The sequence below is a fragment of the Buteo buteo genome, chromosome 2 (assembly GCF_964188355.1).
Source record: "Buteo buteo chromosome 2, bButBut1.hap1.1, whole genome shotgun sequence".
Taxonomy (NCBI): domain Eukaryota; kingdom Metazoa; phylum Chordata; class Aves; order Accipitriformes; family Accipitridae; genus Buteo; species Buteo buteo.
In genome coordinates, this window is record NC_134172.1 from 12,110,665 (window position 1) to 12,127,953 (window position 17,289).

A 17,289-nucleotide genomic window follows, 5' to 3' on the forward strand; every position below is an offset into this window, starting at 1 on the left:
CTGCAAAAAGGTATCTATAGAAAAAGGAGGTCCAAGCATATGTTGGACCAGACATAAACTGACTTATGCCTCTTACTTTCAGAAACTAGAAAGCTCTGTGTGGGGCAAAGTCACATTATACCTGACTTGTGCTATATTTTTCCCCTAATCATCCTTAACTGGTGGGTGATGGAGCAGAGACAGGCTGCTGATGAGATGAATGATTTCAGTGATGCAGTACAGCTGTTGTGGTGGAGTTCTCAGATATCCTGGCTCCTCTCCTCTACTGAACCTGCTTTCAGCCACAGGCACAGTGCAGAAGCTGCTGGCTCGTCTTCTCCTTAAAATGGATAAAGACCAACTGCCATCGGCCTGGGAGTCTCATCCAGAAGCCTGCAGCCCCTAGCAGATACCAGCTGAACCGCTGCTGAGTGGATCTCAGGTACTCTTTGGGGTGCCAGAGGTGGTTGTCACCCGGGCCCTCCTCCACCACCTCTCCTCATCAGTCAGCGTGTGCGAGGTCAATGGTGAAAAGAAATGAGCTACGTGGGCACCGACGTCAAACTGCTAGGACTCAGTTTAAGGATCAGGAACAAACAGCAGTCTGTTTTCTCCACAGGGGAGTAATTCTCCGCTTCCCTTTGAGATGCCATAATTCAAGCTTTCAGTCTTCCAAGCAGTGGAGAGTTGGAGGGACACATGGCTATTTATGTCATTTTAGGCACAGTCATTTTATTAAGCAAGAAGACAAATCACATGAATTAGGCACAGGAATTCCTGCTACATTTGTATGATTTGTGTTTATGCATTTAAACACTAGCATGGGTATTTTTGGCAAATGAAGGAGAATATAAATTAAAGTACGTATTAATCACACATTATATCTGCAAACTAAACTAGCAGGTATGTTAATTTTATATATGAACATATTCTTGAAGCTGCAGGATACTAATTTAAGAGACAAGCAATTCAAAGCCTCCTTGGTTGACACTGCAGGTAATGAGATTTTTTTCCCCTGACATCTTGTGTTTCATCTTACCTCATAACTAAATAATTTAGTGTATTTTTAAATATATATATAAGCATTCTGAACAGTAAGCTGTGTATGACCTACTTATTTTGAATTTCCAATTTAAAAATAGATATTCCAGGAAAAAAATATTTCCTAGGCAATTGTCAACAGAAGGAAGTTGATTTAATCCATGAAACAAAGACTTGTGAAGGTGAGACATACGCACCAGTAATCATGAGAAATCTTTTGAACTGCAGCACTAATTCTGAGAAATGAGTTTTCAATTAAAAAACATTTCCCATGTGACTATCAGTCGCTAAAGCACATGACAACTTCAGCTGATATCAGTGTGGCGGCTGTGACAGGTCACCCAGCAAAGGATGTTGAATGTGCAACTCATATACAATTGGCTTGATTGTGGGTATTTGCATATATATAAAACACAGGCTGATGTGAAGACTTCATCAGCATGAAATGGAGGTGGTTGCATTCTCCATGCATGACCAAAGCTGTGAGGAGATTCAAAGACTTCAATGTAATGAGAGTCTTTAACACTTTCACAACCTCTGCTGAGTGCACAAGTAGACTGATGGGACAATAATGGCAGCTGGATCATCTGCAGGCTTTATTACTGCCACATATTTAATCTGTCCATTCCTTTCTTCCCTCCCACTAAAAAAAAAAAATAAAAAAAATCAGATGAGTCAATTATAAAGGATTTCAAGGCTGTTGGAAAATGGTCCAAGTGCTTAAATTTCAAGAGGCTTCTAAAAGCCCCTTTGAAGTCTGTAGAGGAAGTCTCTGGAGCCTCCGCAGCAGCGCCTCTGAAAGCACGCCTGCGGGACAGGGAGCGTGACCACTCTGGGGGGAAACCACCCAAGGAATTTGTCAGAAGGTTGGAAGAAAAAGAAGAAGAAAAAAAAGTGGCTAAATACAGTGGGTAGCTGGTCTGGAAGTCCCCCTCTCCCTCACTGCTGAGCTACAAGACGGCTCAGGATAAATCCCACGCTACCTCTGAAATGCTCGCACACAGGATCACTGGTAAAGGCAGTCCCAGGTCTGATGAAGGCATCCCGTGAGCAACCCTCCTTGCTGTTTCCAAAACCACGGAGAGAGCTGGGAAAGCCACCTTCTGCTGTACAATTTCTGCTTAAACCAAGAAATCTAGCAAACTGGTAAGAATTTATATTGGTTTTTGAGCAGGCAATGTTGAGGAAGGTATAATTATCTTAAGCAGGCATATGGAGCCCTGCCATGTGTGCAGAAGGGGCTTCATGAGTACCACTGATTTAGAATAAAGCTCCAACAAGGAAAAGAAATCCTTCCCTTGTTGCTTTATACAATCCACTGACATGGCTTTTTAATTTTCTGGAGATTCACAAGCCTTCACATCCGCATGCAGACGTACTCTATTCCTGCACATGAAGCATGAGTTCAAGTATCTCTGTGTCTGGCTGCCTGTGCCAGTGCCCACATTAATATCGTCTGAGTTGCTGAGCGCACAACTATTCGAAAAAGGGAAATAACTGAATATAACCTGACGACATTACATAGTATAGCTCGGAGTGAGAATGTTCAGAAAGCATGGATGTGTGCTCAGAGTTATCTGAGACTGGAAATATTAAAACTAAAAGGAGTTAGAAATGAGGTGGAGCTGGTTTCACTGGTGTTACAGTCCTTCAATAAAAACTGCACCTCCTTCCTGCATGTAGGATAGATGGTGTTGGATCAGGATGACATTTTTCTGCATTACAGAACTTAAAAATGGTGCACCTCACAGACTTAAAATCCATGGGATTTGGAATATTTCTAGAATACATAGCTTCATTTGATATTGTTTGCCAACCCCTTTTACATTTTACTTGAAAACAAAATACAAGCCACAGAGGGTTGGGCAACTAAAGTAAAATGAAAACTACAACTACTGCCAAGTTCAAGAGAGTTTGATTTTGAAAAATAAAGACAGAAACCTAAAAGTCCAGTCCTGGGTCTTCTTGTTAAGAAAGTGAGTGATTTTCCAGGCTGCACTGGATTTAAGATTTTAACAAAAATATGCCAGAGAGCAATAACAAGGTTACAGTCCGGAACATTAAAGTTTTTAAGCAGGCAAAAGAAAGCTATAAAACATTACAAAAATATTTCTCTAGAAGGCTTAAAATGGAGAGCATGCATTTATCAGATACTGAAGCATGATTTCCAGCCTACACTCCAGAAACAAAATGGTAAAGCATTTCCAAAATGTCTCATGACTAACCAAGAAACAAAAGGTGAAACCATGCAAAGGGACACCCTATCTCTCTGCATCTCTGAATCAAAAAGAATGGGGAGTTATTATAGAAAGACATTTGGATAAGTAAGAAATTAAAATAAATGTTTTAAATAAACTTCTTTAAGTCAATGGTTTCAGAAACGTGAAGTTAAATGACACTTCAGAAACTGAATGACCTCCTCCATTTCTGTGCAAGACTAAAATAAAAACCTACAGTTTCAGAGTTGTCTCAGAAACATTATTTTGCCTACACAATTTTTGCCTTTTCATGGCAATGCAATAAAAATAACCCCTTATCTAATATAGAAAGGGGGTGCAAAAGTATTTCAGATAGTCACTAACCCTTCTTACAGGTGGCTCACTGCAATAAAATGTTAAAATGGGAATACATGATGCAATTTTACATGATGAAGAACTGCACAGCTGCCAGCACCTTCTGCAGACAGAGAGGACCATGGAGTCAAAACGAAGCTCAGGAATTTTGCAGGGGGGAAAAAAATCAACCGGTACACACTGAAAACAAAAAATAAGTTTGCGTGGCGTGCATGCGTTTCCACAACATCTAAAGCTCTAAAATTGCTTCAATGAGTGTTCAAAACTGCAATTTCACTTTCCCCCTTCGAGCGCTGAGCCAGGAGCAGGCCGGGGTACCCTTCCCCACAGAGACAACCAGGCTCTCGCCAAGGACCACGCCAGAGCCTGACAGGAGGCTTTCAAGCGAGCCAGGCAGACATCGACGCGTGCCTTTGCCGTCCGCGTGTGCACGCACACGTGGCTGTTCTGCTGGGAATTCAAATTAAAGAAGAAGTTCAGCGCGTTCTGCCTGGGAAGCCTCCAGCGAGCTCAGCCGCGGCTGCGGAACGGCGGTCTCCGGCGGCGCTTGCGCGCTGCGTGTACAGGGCCGTGGCGCGAGCTCCGGCACGGGGCTGCCGATGGTGCCGGCTGGCAGGTTCTGGCAGGGTGGCGGGGACCGGTGGGCTGACAGCGTGCAACAGGGCTTGCTTCCACCAGGCACCGCGGACAAGGCGCCAGGTTTTGCTCCTTCGGTGCTGCCCAGCACCCTCACCTGCCTCGTGCCTTGTTCAGAGTACCGAACGTATGCAAAAATCCTTCCTCACCAAGCTTCGATGCAGCCCTGACGTCCAACCTTTCGAACTGGGGGAAGAAGACCAGCAACACGCAGACGCCCACAAATAATCCTGCTGTTGGGCCAGGGAGGACCAAAGGAGCCCAAGCACCGAGCTCTACGTGGCAGGGGATGACCAGCCGGCTCCAGCAGGACCGTCCCCGCTCCTGCTGTCGTTCGCCATGCAGGCAGCGCCAGAAAGGAGCGGGTACGAATTTACAGTCGTTATCATGGAAATTTCCCACAGTAGCTTTTACCAGAGGGTAACAATAGAGTTCTATGAGAAATTAAAGCTTATTTGAGCTGGGTGATTTGCCAGCTCGAACACAATGGACCTCTTTAGCAAAGGCGAGGTGTAATTTGCCGCTTTCTGCAACCAGGAAGGATAGTCCTTTCTCCAGAGCCTGCGTTTAACTGAGGGCATGACAGCCGGGGGACGCAAAGAGTGCCGGCAGGAACGCAAAGCTCCCTCCATCACGCACGAGGGGCAACCTCGAGCCACAGGCTGGAGAAACAGCTTCTGCTCGGGAACAATGTCGCCTTCATCGCCCCAAAACCGACGGCTCCCAGCGACCCAGCGCAGGTTTCTCCCTCCCTGTCACATGAGACAGAGCCCCAGTGTGCCTGTTGTTAGCACGACCTTTCCCAAACAGAAGCCCAGTCAACTTGTGGAGCCTCTGGGTCAGCTGCCTTTGCTGAGGGCATGGGGAAAACAAAGAAAACACCAGCTCCCAGCCCCACTGCGAGCGCCTGATGTCACCGGTGGGATTCGGCCAGTGCCGGTCCCTCCCGGCTGCAGCTTCGGGGAGTCGCACCACCGAATGAAAGTGCACACACGGGCACGGAGGAGTTGCATACTGAAGCCAACGAGGACTGGAGCTGCTTCCCTACAGTACTGTTTAAAGCCCAGGCGAGGAGAAGAGTAGGAAAAACCCTCAACATCTTCCCCTCCAAATTCCATTTCAGAAAACAATCCCGAACTGTCAGAAGTATCCAATGGAAAATGAGATGACGGGGAATTATGTGGCATTTAAACCCACTAACCCAAAGCCCAGCAATACCCACTTCTGTTAGAAGACTCCCACCTTCTCCAGGAGCTGAGATAGGAACTGGGGAATTATCACAAAATTTCTCTAATGACTTTTCTGCCCTTTGGCATTTCCCTGTGCTTTTCACTAGCAAGAACACTCCAAGACTGGCATTTGTATACCAAATAAATTATATTTGCATATCTTATCTTTGCTTTTATTTCTCCTGGATGGGTTGCCTTTGCTTGCCCCATTTGACAGCTACCAGAGGCAGGGAAAGCTCAGTGACCTAAGGGGCAAGTCCATCAAAGAAGGGGCAACACAGCAACAACAGGCGATTGCTCTAATTCAGCTCCCGCGTACAGCAGACATTAACTCAGCAGAATTAAACTCAGGGGAATCCTTATCAGCAACATCTAAAACCTCTCTTACATCACTTGGGTTGATACTGAAGAACTCAACATTGAGGCGAGGCTAACTGAAGTTTTGCAGTCCTTTTTTGACAAACCTGAGCCTGATTTATTCAAACTCTGCTACGTCCGGATTCTGTACCAAAATCATACAAAAGCTGCAAAGTTGAGTTCATTCAATTCCAAAGCGAAACAGAGTAGATGAGCATATAGGCAGTGGAAATGAGTGATTTCCAGCCATCCCATAAAGGCCGCTCGCCCCTCCAGCTGGCTCTGCTCAGAAGCCCTCAGGAACTACCACAACAGAAGTCCTGATACCCGACAGTCTCCATCAGTCACAGACTCCCTAAAACAGGACCTTTCATCTGGAAGCAAGTTGGAGGTACTTTCAGTACAGCTCTTACCCACCAAGCACACCAATAGAAAACAAATTAACTTGCAGGAAATGAATTTGGAGAGAATACAAACCCAGGTGTTTGTCAAAGTCGCATGGCAGTGCCAGCAGCACCACCGAACAGTGACCTTGACATCTATTACGCGCTCTTATCTGCAGTATAACATGCATGACTTCCACAGAGGTCAATTATTCAAAGGCAAAATGTACAGTGCCTCTGTTCTTCAGTTATTATTTTGCTTTATAGCATTTACATATAGCAAACATAGAGTACATCAATCCCATCCCAGAAAAAATCTGTTCTCCATTAGCAAGAAAATGATGCATGGAAGCAAATCACAGGTTTTGGTCCTGTCTTCCACCTGCGTTACCTGTCTTTGAAATTTTAACACTTTATTTGTGTAAGCCTGATCGAACGAAAGATTATTTTTGAAGTCACAGCTCAAGATTTCTGCTTTTGATTTTAAACACCAGCGCTTTGATTTACTGGGCATTGCTATGAATTCTTTATAAGAGATAATTGTTATGCTGCTACTTAATTCTTCTTGTGCATGGTACTTGGACTATTTTAATGACTTCAATGTAGTATATATTCAAATAGCCAGTGATAAGCCAAGCACCTATAAGACTCATGCCAAACCAAACAACTTTTGGCCTTCAGCCAAAAATCTATTCGGTCTCCATAATTTACTGCAATGTTCATTTAAGTTCAGTATTCTTTCATCAACTTACAATTGGGTTGTTTGGGGTTTTTTAAATTCATTCCTTCAGGTAAAAAGGAGGTTTCATCAAATTCCACAGTGGCTGAAGAGACATGGAATGAACATCTCTTGAACTTCGAAGTGCTAAAAGGTGAAATAACATTTATACTTTGTGTATCTGCCTGATTTTTCACATTAGCATATCCGTGTTTTTTATCAATTTTTCTATTGTGTTCATTTTGCAAACATTCTACGCTTACTTAATAGTTTTTAAACAGAGGTAATTAGTTGACAACAAACATGACTGAGGTTAAGCATGCATGAAATTATTTTCAAGATCGGGACCCAAATTAGTTAAGCTTAATTCAGGTCATTGTTAACAAAATTTTAAAACCCCACTATTTTTGTCTTTGAAATAAACTCTCTTACTTCTCTTTGATCTTTTTTATTCTCTTCACCCTACTGCTTTACCAGTGACACTCAAAAGCAGAAGTCTGCATTTTTTAGATAGTAACAGTGTAAAATTTATCCACAGCTTTCTATACTGAAAAATAAAATTATTAAAATGGTGGCTCAAAATCTATTGCACTCCTTTGCCCATACAGCAATAAAAAGCTTTTCCTCTGGCATGGTTCAATCCCAGCCAGCAACTAAGCACCATGAGCCACTCACTTACTCCCCCCCAGCCCAGTGTGATGGGGGAGGAAATCGGAAGGAAAAAGGTAAAACTTGTGGGTTGACACAAGAACAGTTTAATAGAACAGAAAGGGAGAAACTAATAATGATAATAATACCAATAATAAAATGACAATACTAATAAAAGAACTGGAATATACAAAACAAGTGATGCACAATGCAATTGCTCACCACTCGCCAACCAATGCCCAGTTAGTTCCTGAGTACCGATCTCCCCCCCCAGTCCCACTCCCCCCAGTTTACATACTGGGCATGACGTCCCATGGTATGGAATACCCCTTTGGCCAGTTTGGGTCAGCTGTCCTGGCTGTGTCCCCTCCCGCCTTCTTGTGCCCCTCCAGCTTTCCTGCAGGCTGGTCATGAGAAGCTGAAAAATCCTTGACTTACTATGAACACTGCTTAGCAACAACTGAAAACATCAGTGTGTTATCAACATTCTCCTCATACTGAACCCAAAACATAACACCATACCAGCTATTTAGGAAGAGAATTAACTCTACCCCAGCCAAAGCCAGGACACCTTTTATTCCAATATAAAAGCAATACAAATCTTTATTTCATCAAGTTGGCAGCTGCATATATGTCTTTAGGCTGGTTAAGAAAGAAGATTCTTGGGAAAGTAGTAGCAATATATTTCTTCACTCTATATGACAATACTTCATTAGAGCAGGACAATGCTGTTGTATTTGCATATATATCACTTCTCTCAAATTTCTACCACTCCTTTCAAACCACTTTTTTGTGTGCATGTTTACTATATTTATGTTGGGTGTTGCACAGCATTGCTCAATTTATGTCTACCTAGGTCTGTATATATGGCAAGCAAGTGTATTATTAAAAGTTATATTTACAGTAACATGAATATTGAATTTATTCTTCCTGCTACAGAGCACAGCTTGTGAAATTTAACCTTTCGCTTCCCATGAACCACTAAGACATTTGTGCTCCAAATCTTCTGTCCATTTAAAAATAAATGACTGATAAGAAATTACAATGTAGTTATTACATTAAGTCTTCCGTTTTATTAGAAAGAAAAAACCATAGGCATACCAGGGCTGAAAGAACAACACGAGAAATCGTGTGCAGTACACCACATCCTGAAGGACCTATACAACAGATGTTTAATGAGAAGAGTCTACAAAATGCTTACTCCACTCACCCCCCCCCATCACTCTCCTCTATGTTTTTTAACATTTTTGGCCTGTTTAGAAACGTCCCCTTCAAACGTAATTCAAAAAAATCCTACGGGAGCTTCGGCAATGAGGAACACTGAATCAAAGCAGATCTTTCCCTCATTATCTCTGTAACACTACCATGTCTTCTCTTACTCACCTCCCATAGTTCAAACATAAAGAAACCATCCTTAATACCATTTTTTTTAGAGGAAATGTCCTTAGGAAGGAAGCCAGATGACCATGTGGGTCAAGGGACTCTCCAGACCCATTTCCCCATGCTATTCTAGCACCTGCGCCTGTTTTTGCCCTGTCGTTTCTGCAACAGTGCTGGCAGAGGATGGTAGCTATTTTCCATCACAGAAGAGATAGGGCTTACACAACAATAGAAAATCCATGTAAACACAGTCCTTAAGCTATTAAAAAGTAGATGTTATTACTAAAGGCATTAGGGTGAATATAAAAAAAAAAAGGAGACTATGCGTAATTAAAAGGCTGCCCCTCATTCATGAGGTTTGAAAGCAAGAAAAAGCACCTTCCTCAAGGCTAGGAAACATGTTTTATGGAACAGACGCATTAATTGTGTAGAGAAGCACCACGTGTTCCTTGCTGAAAGCTGGTAGTGATAACTGAGTGTAGATCCAGACATCTGACAACTCTCTACAGCCAAAGCAAACACTTGCAAGCTGAGGATTTCTGATATGGCCTATACCCAGGTTGTGCTTTACACATTCTTCTGGCCTATTTCCCGCCCCGCCACCCCCCAGTCATTCCCACTTCAAAATACATACAAAGCTCAGTTCAAAACTCTTAGCATATTTGCAAAAATACAGGCTCATTATGCATCAAAGATTGCTTCCACCATCCAATTTCCAACGAAATTTGAAAATAAAAATACGTTTTCACAGAGCTCCACATTTGACCTGTGTATCAATATTTAGAATTGTAGCCTCTCATGTTTTTAAGTAGCTTTAAAAGCAGCAAACTTAGTCAGGAAACTCTTTACATATAGTATAGGTGTCACTAAAGAAACCTTTATGTTCACCCTTGTGCTTCAAAGTCACACCAAGCAGTGCTTCACAACCAGCCACATTTGTTTTGGTCCAATTCGCCAAGACTGTGATGTTACTCATCTAGTGTAAATTGTACAGCTGGTCAGAGAGTGTTCTGCCAGCTGGGAAAAGCAAAAACAAACCCCTTTATTTTTAGTTGAAACCAGAAAGCCTAAGAAATGTTTATTTGGAAAAAAAAACCAACTCACTTTTTTTTTTAATCTTATCCAGCTTGACACTTCAGCAAGGAAGCATTCTGCCCTACACAAGGGCACGAGGCTGCCGCGTTTCCCTGTGCAGAAGCAAGCCGAGCTAGTCCCCAGTCATTACAACACTGCTCCATGGAAGTATAAGGTATGCAATGACAGCCTTACACAACTCCAAAGAAGAGATATCCACATTTAAAACCAGAAGAAAGCCATCAGGCAGCCTTCCCTCCTAAGCTGTGATAGGATGGGAAGCCTGCAGAGGAGTTCAGCTGGAGATTTGCTTTTCCTCCCTCGCCCTTTGGCTGGTGCGAATATATTCCAACTGGGGGCCAGACCCTCCCCGAGGGGAATGGCCACCTGGCGTGGTTCAACTCCAGCCAGCAACTAAGCACCACGAGCCACTCGCTCACTCCCCCCCCCGCCCAGTGCGATGGGGGAGGAAATCGGAAGGAAAAAGGTAAAACTTGTGGGTTGAGGCAAGAACAGTTTAATAGAACAGAAAGGGAGAAACTAATAATGATAATCATAGTAACAATAATAAAATTACAATACTAATAAAAGGATTGGAATGTACAAAGCAAGTGATGCACAATGCAATTGCTCACCACTCACCAACTGATGCCCAGTTAGCTCCTGAGTAGCAATCCCCCAAGGCCAACTCCCCCCAGTTTACATACTGGGCATGACATCACATGGTATGGAATACCCCTTTGGCCAGTTTGGGTCAGCTGCCCTGGCTGTGTCCCCTCACAAATTCTTGTGCCCCTCCAGCTTTCTTGCTGGCTGGGCATCAGAAGCTGAAAAATCCTTGACTTACTATAAACACTGCCTAGCAACAACTGAAAACATCAGTGTTATCAACATTCTCCTCATACTGAACCCAAAACATAACACCATACCAGCTACTAGAAAGAAGATTAACTCTGCCCCAGCCGAAGCCAGGACACTACTGGATTTCTCCTCCCAGGTGATGGAGGGAGGCTCTGGGAGTGGGGCCGGACCCTGCTGCTACAGGAGACGGCAGAGCCGACGGCAGGCATCGCTCCTGCTGCTGAAGCTCACCACCCCAACCTTTCCACCACCAGCCTCGATTTAAAGCCTAACATCCAAATTCAAACACATTTTTCTCCCCCAGCGTAATCATTTTGAAAAGCACAAACCCATTTGCAAGTTTTTTCTACACTTTTCTTTTTGCTGCCACAATTTAACAAGACGGAGGGGAGTGGGAGCGCCTGTGTGTGGGAGGGGAGGAGGAGCAAATGCTTTGCCCTTTCCAAGTGCTCCCTGATTTTGTCTACCCCACACTGGGATGTCAAATCCAGTGATATATACATAGCAGGACAGGTTTCTCCAGGGGCTCAGTCCTGCATGCAGCGTTCAGCAGTTTGTGAGAGGAAATCGGTAAGAGCTCTCCCTTGGCTCTCCATTCTCCTGTATTCCCACATTTCCCTCTATAGTGTATGTACTTATGCAAAAAGCACAGTCCTTTGTACGATTATCCCCCCCAAGAAAGCCATTACCATATCCGAACAGTGGAAGGTGACATCGATAACTAAAGCTACAGAAATAGCTTTCATAGCTCGGCGGAAGAAATACAGACAAACTAAATATTTCAGCTAAGCCCTATTTCATCATTCCTGATGCAGAATGGTGCCTGGGCTCTTCTGATCACAAAACACTGGATGCATTTCTAGATTTTCACATTGCTAGATTATCAGACATGCATGTCTGAAACACAAATTACCCTTTCCAGTGGCATAAGCCCAGTAGTCATCAGACAGGTCTCCTTGACACACCGTAGCCTTTAGATAGTGGACTCTGAAATGCCAACACCCGCCCCTCTTATTCTTTCCATCGCTATTTCCTGCAGGGTGGCTTTATCTGCTGGGACAGCTCGGTATTTTTTCCCCAAAGAAGCTAATATTGTTTACTCTGTCATTTATCTTTATCCTTTTGAAAACAATTTCTTTCCATTATGCATTTTCTATTGATATTATTCTCTATTATAACTACCATATGGTCAATAACAGTATTTTTCTTTGTCTTTTTTGTAATCCTATCTCATTTAGGATTTCCACAGTCATTTAACCCTTTCCTACTTTTTCAGTAAGCTCTGGCATCAGTATCTCTGCATATTCCTTGTAACACATCTGGTGCAAAATGACACAATTCCAAGCAAACCTGTTCAAAGATATATCCCTGTTAAATTTTTCTTTGTCCGTATGTAATTAGAAAGGAAGAAGAATTAGGAGCCACCGCGGCTGAGACGACCTGATGAGACAAGGGCTGGCTGGCCAGCTGGCTACAGGGCAGACACAGAGGCAGACATGGGACAAGCAGCCCACACATCCCAGTATCTTTTTTACACTGGACATTCAAGTAAGACCCTGCTTTCCAGTGAGTTTCTTTCTCGAAGTGCTAAACTAACTGGAACAGAGCAAAGGAGATAGCCTGGGCTGCAGCCCCACTGGGGATGGGATAGCCTGGAAAGCGATGGAGGAAACCCAGGAAAAATCCTCCCCCTGGGGCCCGTGGCCCTGCAAACCCAGTGCAGGAGACAGGCTGCTCACAAAGCTTGTGGTCCTGCAGGGCGGGCTGGCTGTACAGCCTCTTCGATGTATCGATTCTATATTCTCTGAAGGGAGGATGCATATGTTTACAGAGGCAAGAGAAACCATGCCCCAGAAGCCGCCAGGCTGTGGCCAGTGCTGTATGTTATCTGCTGGTTTTTTTTAGTTCAACCCGACCATGTTCTTGCAGGTCTGCGCATTTAAAGACTGCTGTCTGCTGATCTGTAACAATTACAGCTCAATTATTTGTGAAGTCTGATAAAAAACCTAGTAAAATGTAAGCTTCTCTTATGTGCACAAAAAAAGTCAAGCAAAAAGAGTAACCCGACGATATGTCATGACCTCAAGAGGATGAGGAAAAAGAAGTTATCAGTCAGAGGGTGAAAGCATTAAGCAGTGAAAACAAATTATAAACTTACTTCAGTATTGTGGACACACAGACAAAAGCCAGATGTTGGTACAATAAACACCACAATCACTGGAATTAGGAGCTGAAACATTTGGATTTCTATCAAAATGCTAATGTTTCACTTCACCATGCAGGTGTTTAACCTTCCAGGCTTCACCCGGCTTTCATTTTGTCTTTGAAAGGACAGAAATGCTAAAGCAGAAAGCTTTTCTGCTTCACCAGCTTCACAACATACTTGTTCAGTCCCGTTACGCAGAACTTTGGAAAACTCATTTCCTTGCCAGTAGATCGCTGGTAGCTGGCTGAAGAGATTTAACCTCTCTGCTGCCAGATGCGCGATCAGAGTATTTCCAGGCAGAACTGGTACGTCGAGGGACTGCTCCCGGCCACCACTGTACTGGCCCTCACTCACAACACCTCCAATGGCAGTACAGCGACAAAAATCGATGTGTTTTCACTTACCTGGGGTTTATTCCAGAACAACAAAATTTAAAATGTGGCTCAAACTCTTTATAGATCTGTTATCAAAATCATTCACAGTCCATCATGAAAAGAAATAGCGTATTTCACTCTTAAGACTGTGAATCAAGGTATTTTGTGCATGTCCAAAGACTTCATTCCCACCTCAGAGAGATTTTAGCTTTTCTTGACTAACTCTGGTACCCAGTTAGGTTCCTGCAAGCACACATTGCCTCAAACCACCGCACCGGGCTCTTCACATCATAGGAAACGCCAGGGGTTTCATTTCTGAGTGCTCGGTACAGGGGCAGCAGCCAGCCCCCAGCCCTGCCTGCTCACTGCCTGACTCCCGGCAGAGGAAGCCAGCAGGTACTTCAAAAATGTAAGCAATAATTGTAATTCAACTCAAATGTTGCTTTGCCACATCACTTCCTTGAACAGTATGTCCTAACGTGCCCCTTTGTTCTTCTCTCTTACACTAATCCCGTAAAGAAATCTGCTGTGGGAGATGCAGAAACTCAAAGCACAGTCAAATAACTGCATTTCTCAGGTGCATCTCAGAGATGCAATTTTAACAAGCCTTGGTCATTCTTCAGATTATATTTTTTTAGTCAAGATAACCTGGTATGTTAGTTAACTTCACTAGAAAATTAAAAGAAATTAATTTGGGTTCAGGTGAAAGGGCTGTCGACTTGTTTTCTTTATAGAGATTTCATTTAATGGTTTCGGAATTTGTAATCGGAGAGTAAAGTTGGGTTTTATATGCTTAGGGCCTCAAATTACGACGCATTGCCTGGACAGCAGAACAATTTGAAGGAGATGCTGTCACCTATCACTGTTTAATGCAATATGGCAGCAGGGACCAAAGAGGAGGCATTTGCACACCAGTAGTAAACAGAAGAGGTTGAACTTTAAAGTTTGCCTGGAAAATCCTCCCTGCGCAAGCTCCCGGTGGCAATCCACTGCAGGTGCTTATGCCTTTAGTGCCTTACAGAAAAAGAAATACCTGTGTTGGAAATGAAAAGCAGCCGACAGGGAAGAAGAAAAAGACGTAGGACTTACAAAACTATTAAAGGCATTTCAACAGCCATCTAAGAAAAAAGTGGAAAAAATCTGTGTTAGCTAACAGTCACAGCAGCTCATTTCAAGTGGCTCTTTCAGTTCTACACAATATCAAAAATTAGGTGATACGGTACCATAAAAATTAAAATCTCACCAAAATAAATACCTTGGGAAAGAAGCAAATAGATATATTAAATGGAAGTGAACTAAGCAAGTTCTTTTCTGAAACTCTGGAAGGCAACGTTTGCCTGTAAACATGAAAGCAACACAGATCACCACTAAGCAACAATGCCGTGTTATTTGCCAGTTTATGGTTACGTGGACCATAAGCACATTAAAGAACGTGTATAAGTGCCTGGCAAGATGTGTGTTCAAAGGCAGAAAGGCAGAGCTCCACTGCTGGAAGGAGGGGCGAGAGGTACTTTGGGCAGTGGGACCACTGCCACCTGAGCCCATGGAGGCTTCACACCCACAGCCTGTCCGACACCTATGTGGGGAGATGGGGTTTTACAGATTTCACTTTCAAGTAACTCTGTTTCCCCTCTGTTGCACTTCAGAAAGGAAAATGCAGAGCTTTTTTAATTAGCTCCTGAGATCAGATTCATGATACTTAATTTTAGCCATATATATGCTTGACACTCGTTCTGCAGTAATGATTGATGCTTCCTCTAGAATCAGCAATAAGAGACAGGCACTTTCAGCTGGTGATTCACTGGATCCTAAAATAGGTTTATAAAACAGGAATCTCCAGGGATGATTCAATCCACATCCACTGACTAGGACTGAACTTAGCAGCTAAAGTTAAATGAAATAAATTGCATTTGAACTTACCAATCGCAGTACAAGAATATCTGCCAACCAGAGAATAAGAGATAAAGCTGAGGAAAGGAGGTATAGTGAAAAAGCCTCCTTTCTGGGCATGCTTCATCTGCTAATACTTAGGATTTTTTGATTCATGCAGCTACACTCCATGTAGAACAACCACGTGATTACTTTTCATTCTGATAAACTGCCTATATATTTAGTTTCCTTTCTCAAAAAGTAACCAGTTCCTAAAGAAGGTGTCGTATTATGTACTACTTTTTCTTCCCAAATCTAGTTTGATCTGGCAAGTGTGTGTTGTGCTCCTGACCTTGGAAGAAACTATACAGGCAGCAGATCCCCCCTTCCTTGGGAAACCTTAGCCCCTTCCATCCCCTGCCACGTGCCCTCACTCAGCCTAATGTCTCCCAATGCACCAATGTAAAGATGTCTGTTTAAGTCTGCTAGTCTAACTTCTGATAAATTACAGTGACAGAATAAATGGATCTGTAAAGAAATTACAAAAATATTTAAATGTATTACTAAAAGTAGACTATATTCAACTACAGATACCCAACTCAACAATGAAATGACTCTCTTCATTTTATGTACCAGGGTAGAACATTTCATTAAGAAGGTTTATTACATACAATTAGCATTAATTTCCTCTTGAAAAGCTAACTCTTTAATCACGAAATTTATGTAAAAGGCCATAGGAAAGATAAGAAATTAGGTAACCCAGATCACACGTAACACAGCATCTATTTTAAATTTCTAGGGATATAGAATTATAAACAAAGCCATAAAGCTTGTATGAATGCATAGCTTGCTTCTGTGCAAATAAAATTAATATACTGAAGAATGGAACAGACTAGTAATTTCAGGGCGCTTCTTCTCTACAGATGTCCATGCAAAAGTCAGGCATACATGCAAAGCAACACAAAATTCTCCATTTTTCTTTTTTTACCTAACTATAGGTCAGACAGATTTCTTTGTTTTGTGCACTTTCTTCTTTAAAAAAAAAATAAAATAAAGCTTTCTCACTGTATTTTCTGAAATGTAAGAAGGCTGAAGGATTGACAGATTAAGCAAAATAAAAGGAAGCATTAAGTACCATCAAAAGAGAAGAAAGAGTCAACAACAATATTGTGAAGTGAGAGATTGTTCCACCCGATACTGGCAATGGTAAACATCCACCATCAATAAAAGAACTCCTGGGACCTACTAACACTGCGCTGATGGAAAATTAATGGGCCTTGCACAGACCTCTCAGCTGCAAAGGCCGAGCATCACAGCAAAGGGTCTTCATTCCACAAACAAGACACATCATGCAAACTCAAAGGTCTCATTGTATAATCTCTGGCAGACAAGACCTTTATGGATATTTTTTTTTAATATGCATAAAATGTTTTACAGAATACACTGTAGGCATATTTCTTAAAAATGCCACGAAACAACCCACTTGAAAATGTGCTGAAAATTTGCCACCTCCAAAAAGAAAGGCAGATATACATAAGTAAAACAACCTCCGATAAAAAGATTACAAGGCAGTAAAATATGTATATAAACTGAAGCCAGTTACATGCTTCCGAGGAAAAGCTGTATCCTGCAGTAGGGAAGCATCCATCCTCCTGCACCCCCCAGGAGCACCGCCAGCCAGAGCAGCCTGGCGTGGGGACCTAGTTAAACGTGCCCAGCAGCATTCTTAGAATGCAATGAGATGTGGCCAGATGGCTTGAAGGCATGTCTAGGATCCAACAATTCTGCTGGAACCAGAAGATAACCTCTTCTGAGAGGTACATAGCGATCTCAACTGATCCAGAGAGAAGCGGTGCTGCTGGAGTATAAAAAAAAGCAATTTTCCACCTGTTATTACCCTGTAATACCATGTATTTTTTTCCACACTTTGGAAAGTACTCCCTATTCAGGGAAGTAACATG

At 42.7% G+C, this 17,289-nt stretch overlaps 1 protein-coding gene across 6 annotated transcripts in view; it reads right to left on the reverse strand.

The window, feature by feature from the left end:
* The window catches only part of DIP2C (disco interacting protein 2 homolog C), a 336,977-nt gene that overhangs the window by 179,104 nt on the left and 140,584 nt on the right, over window positions 1-17,289 (reverse strand). Inside the window, exon 2 of one of the 6 annotated variants that reach the window (XM_075045652.1) lies at window positions 6,951-7,063. The exons of the other annotated variants lie outside the window; for them this stretch is intronic. Coding sequence (XP_074901753.1) covers window positions 6,951-6,981 — 31 coding nt within the window. The 5' untranslated portion in view covers window positions 6,982-7,063. The remainder of the gene's footprint in view (window positions 1-6,950; window positions 7,064-17,289) is intronic. 6 annotated transcript variants of the gene reach the window in all.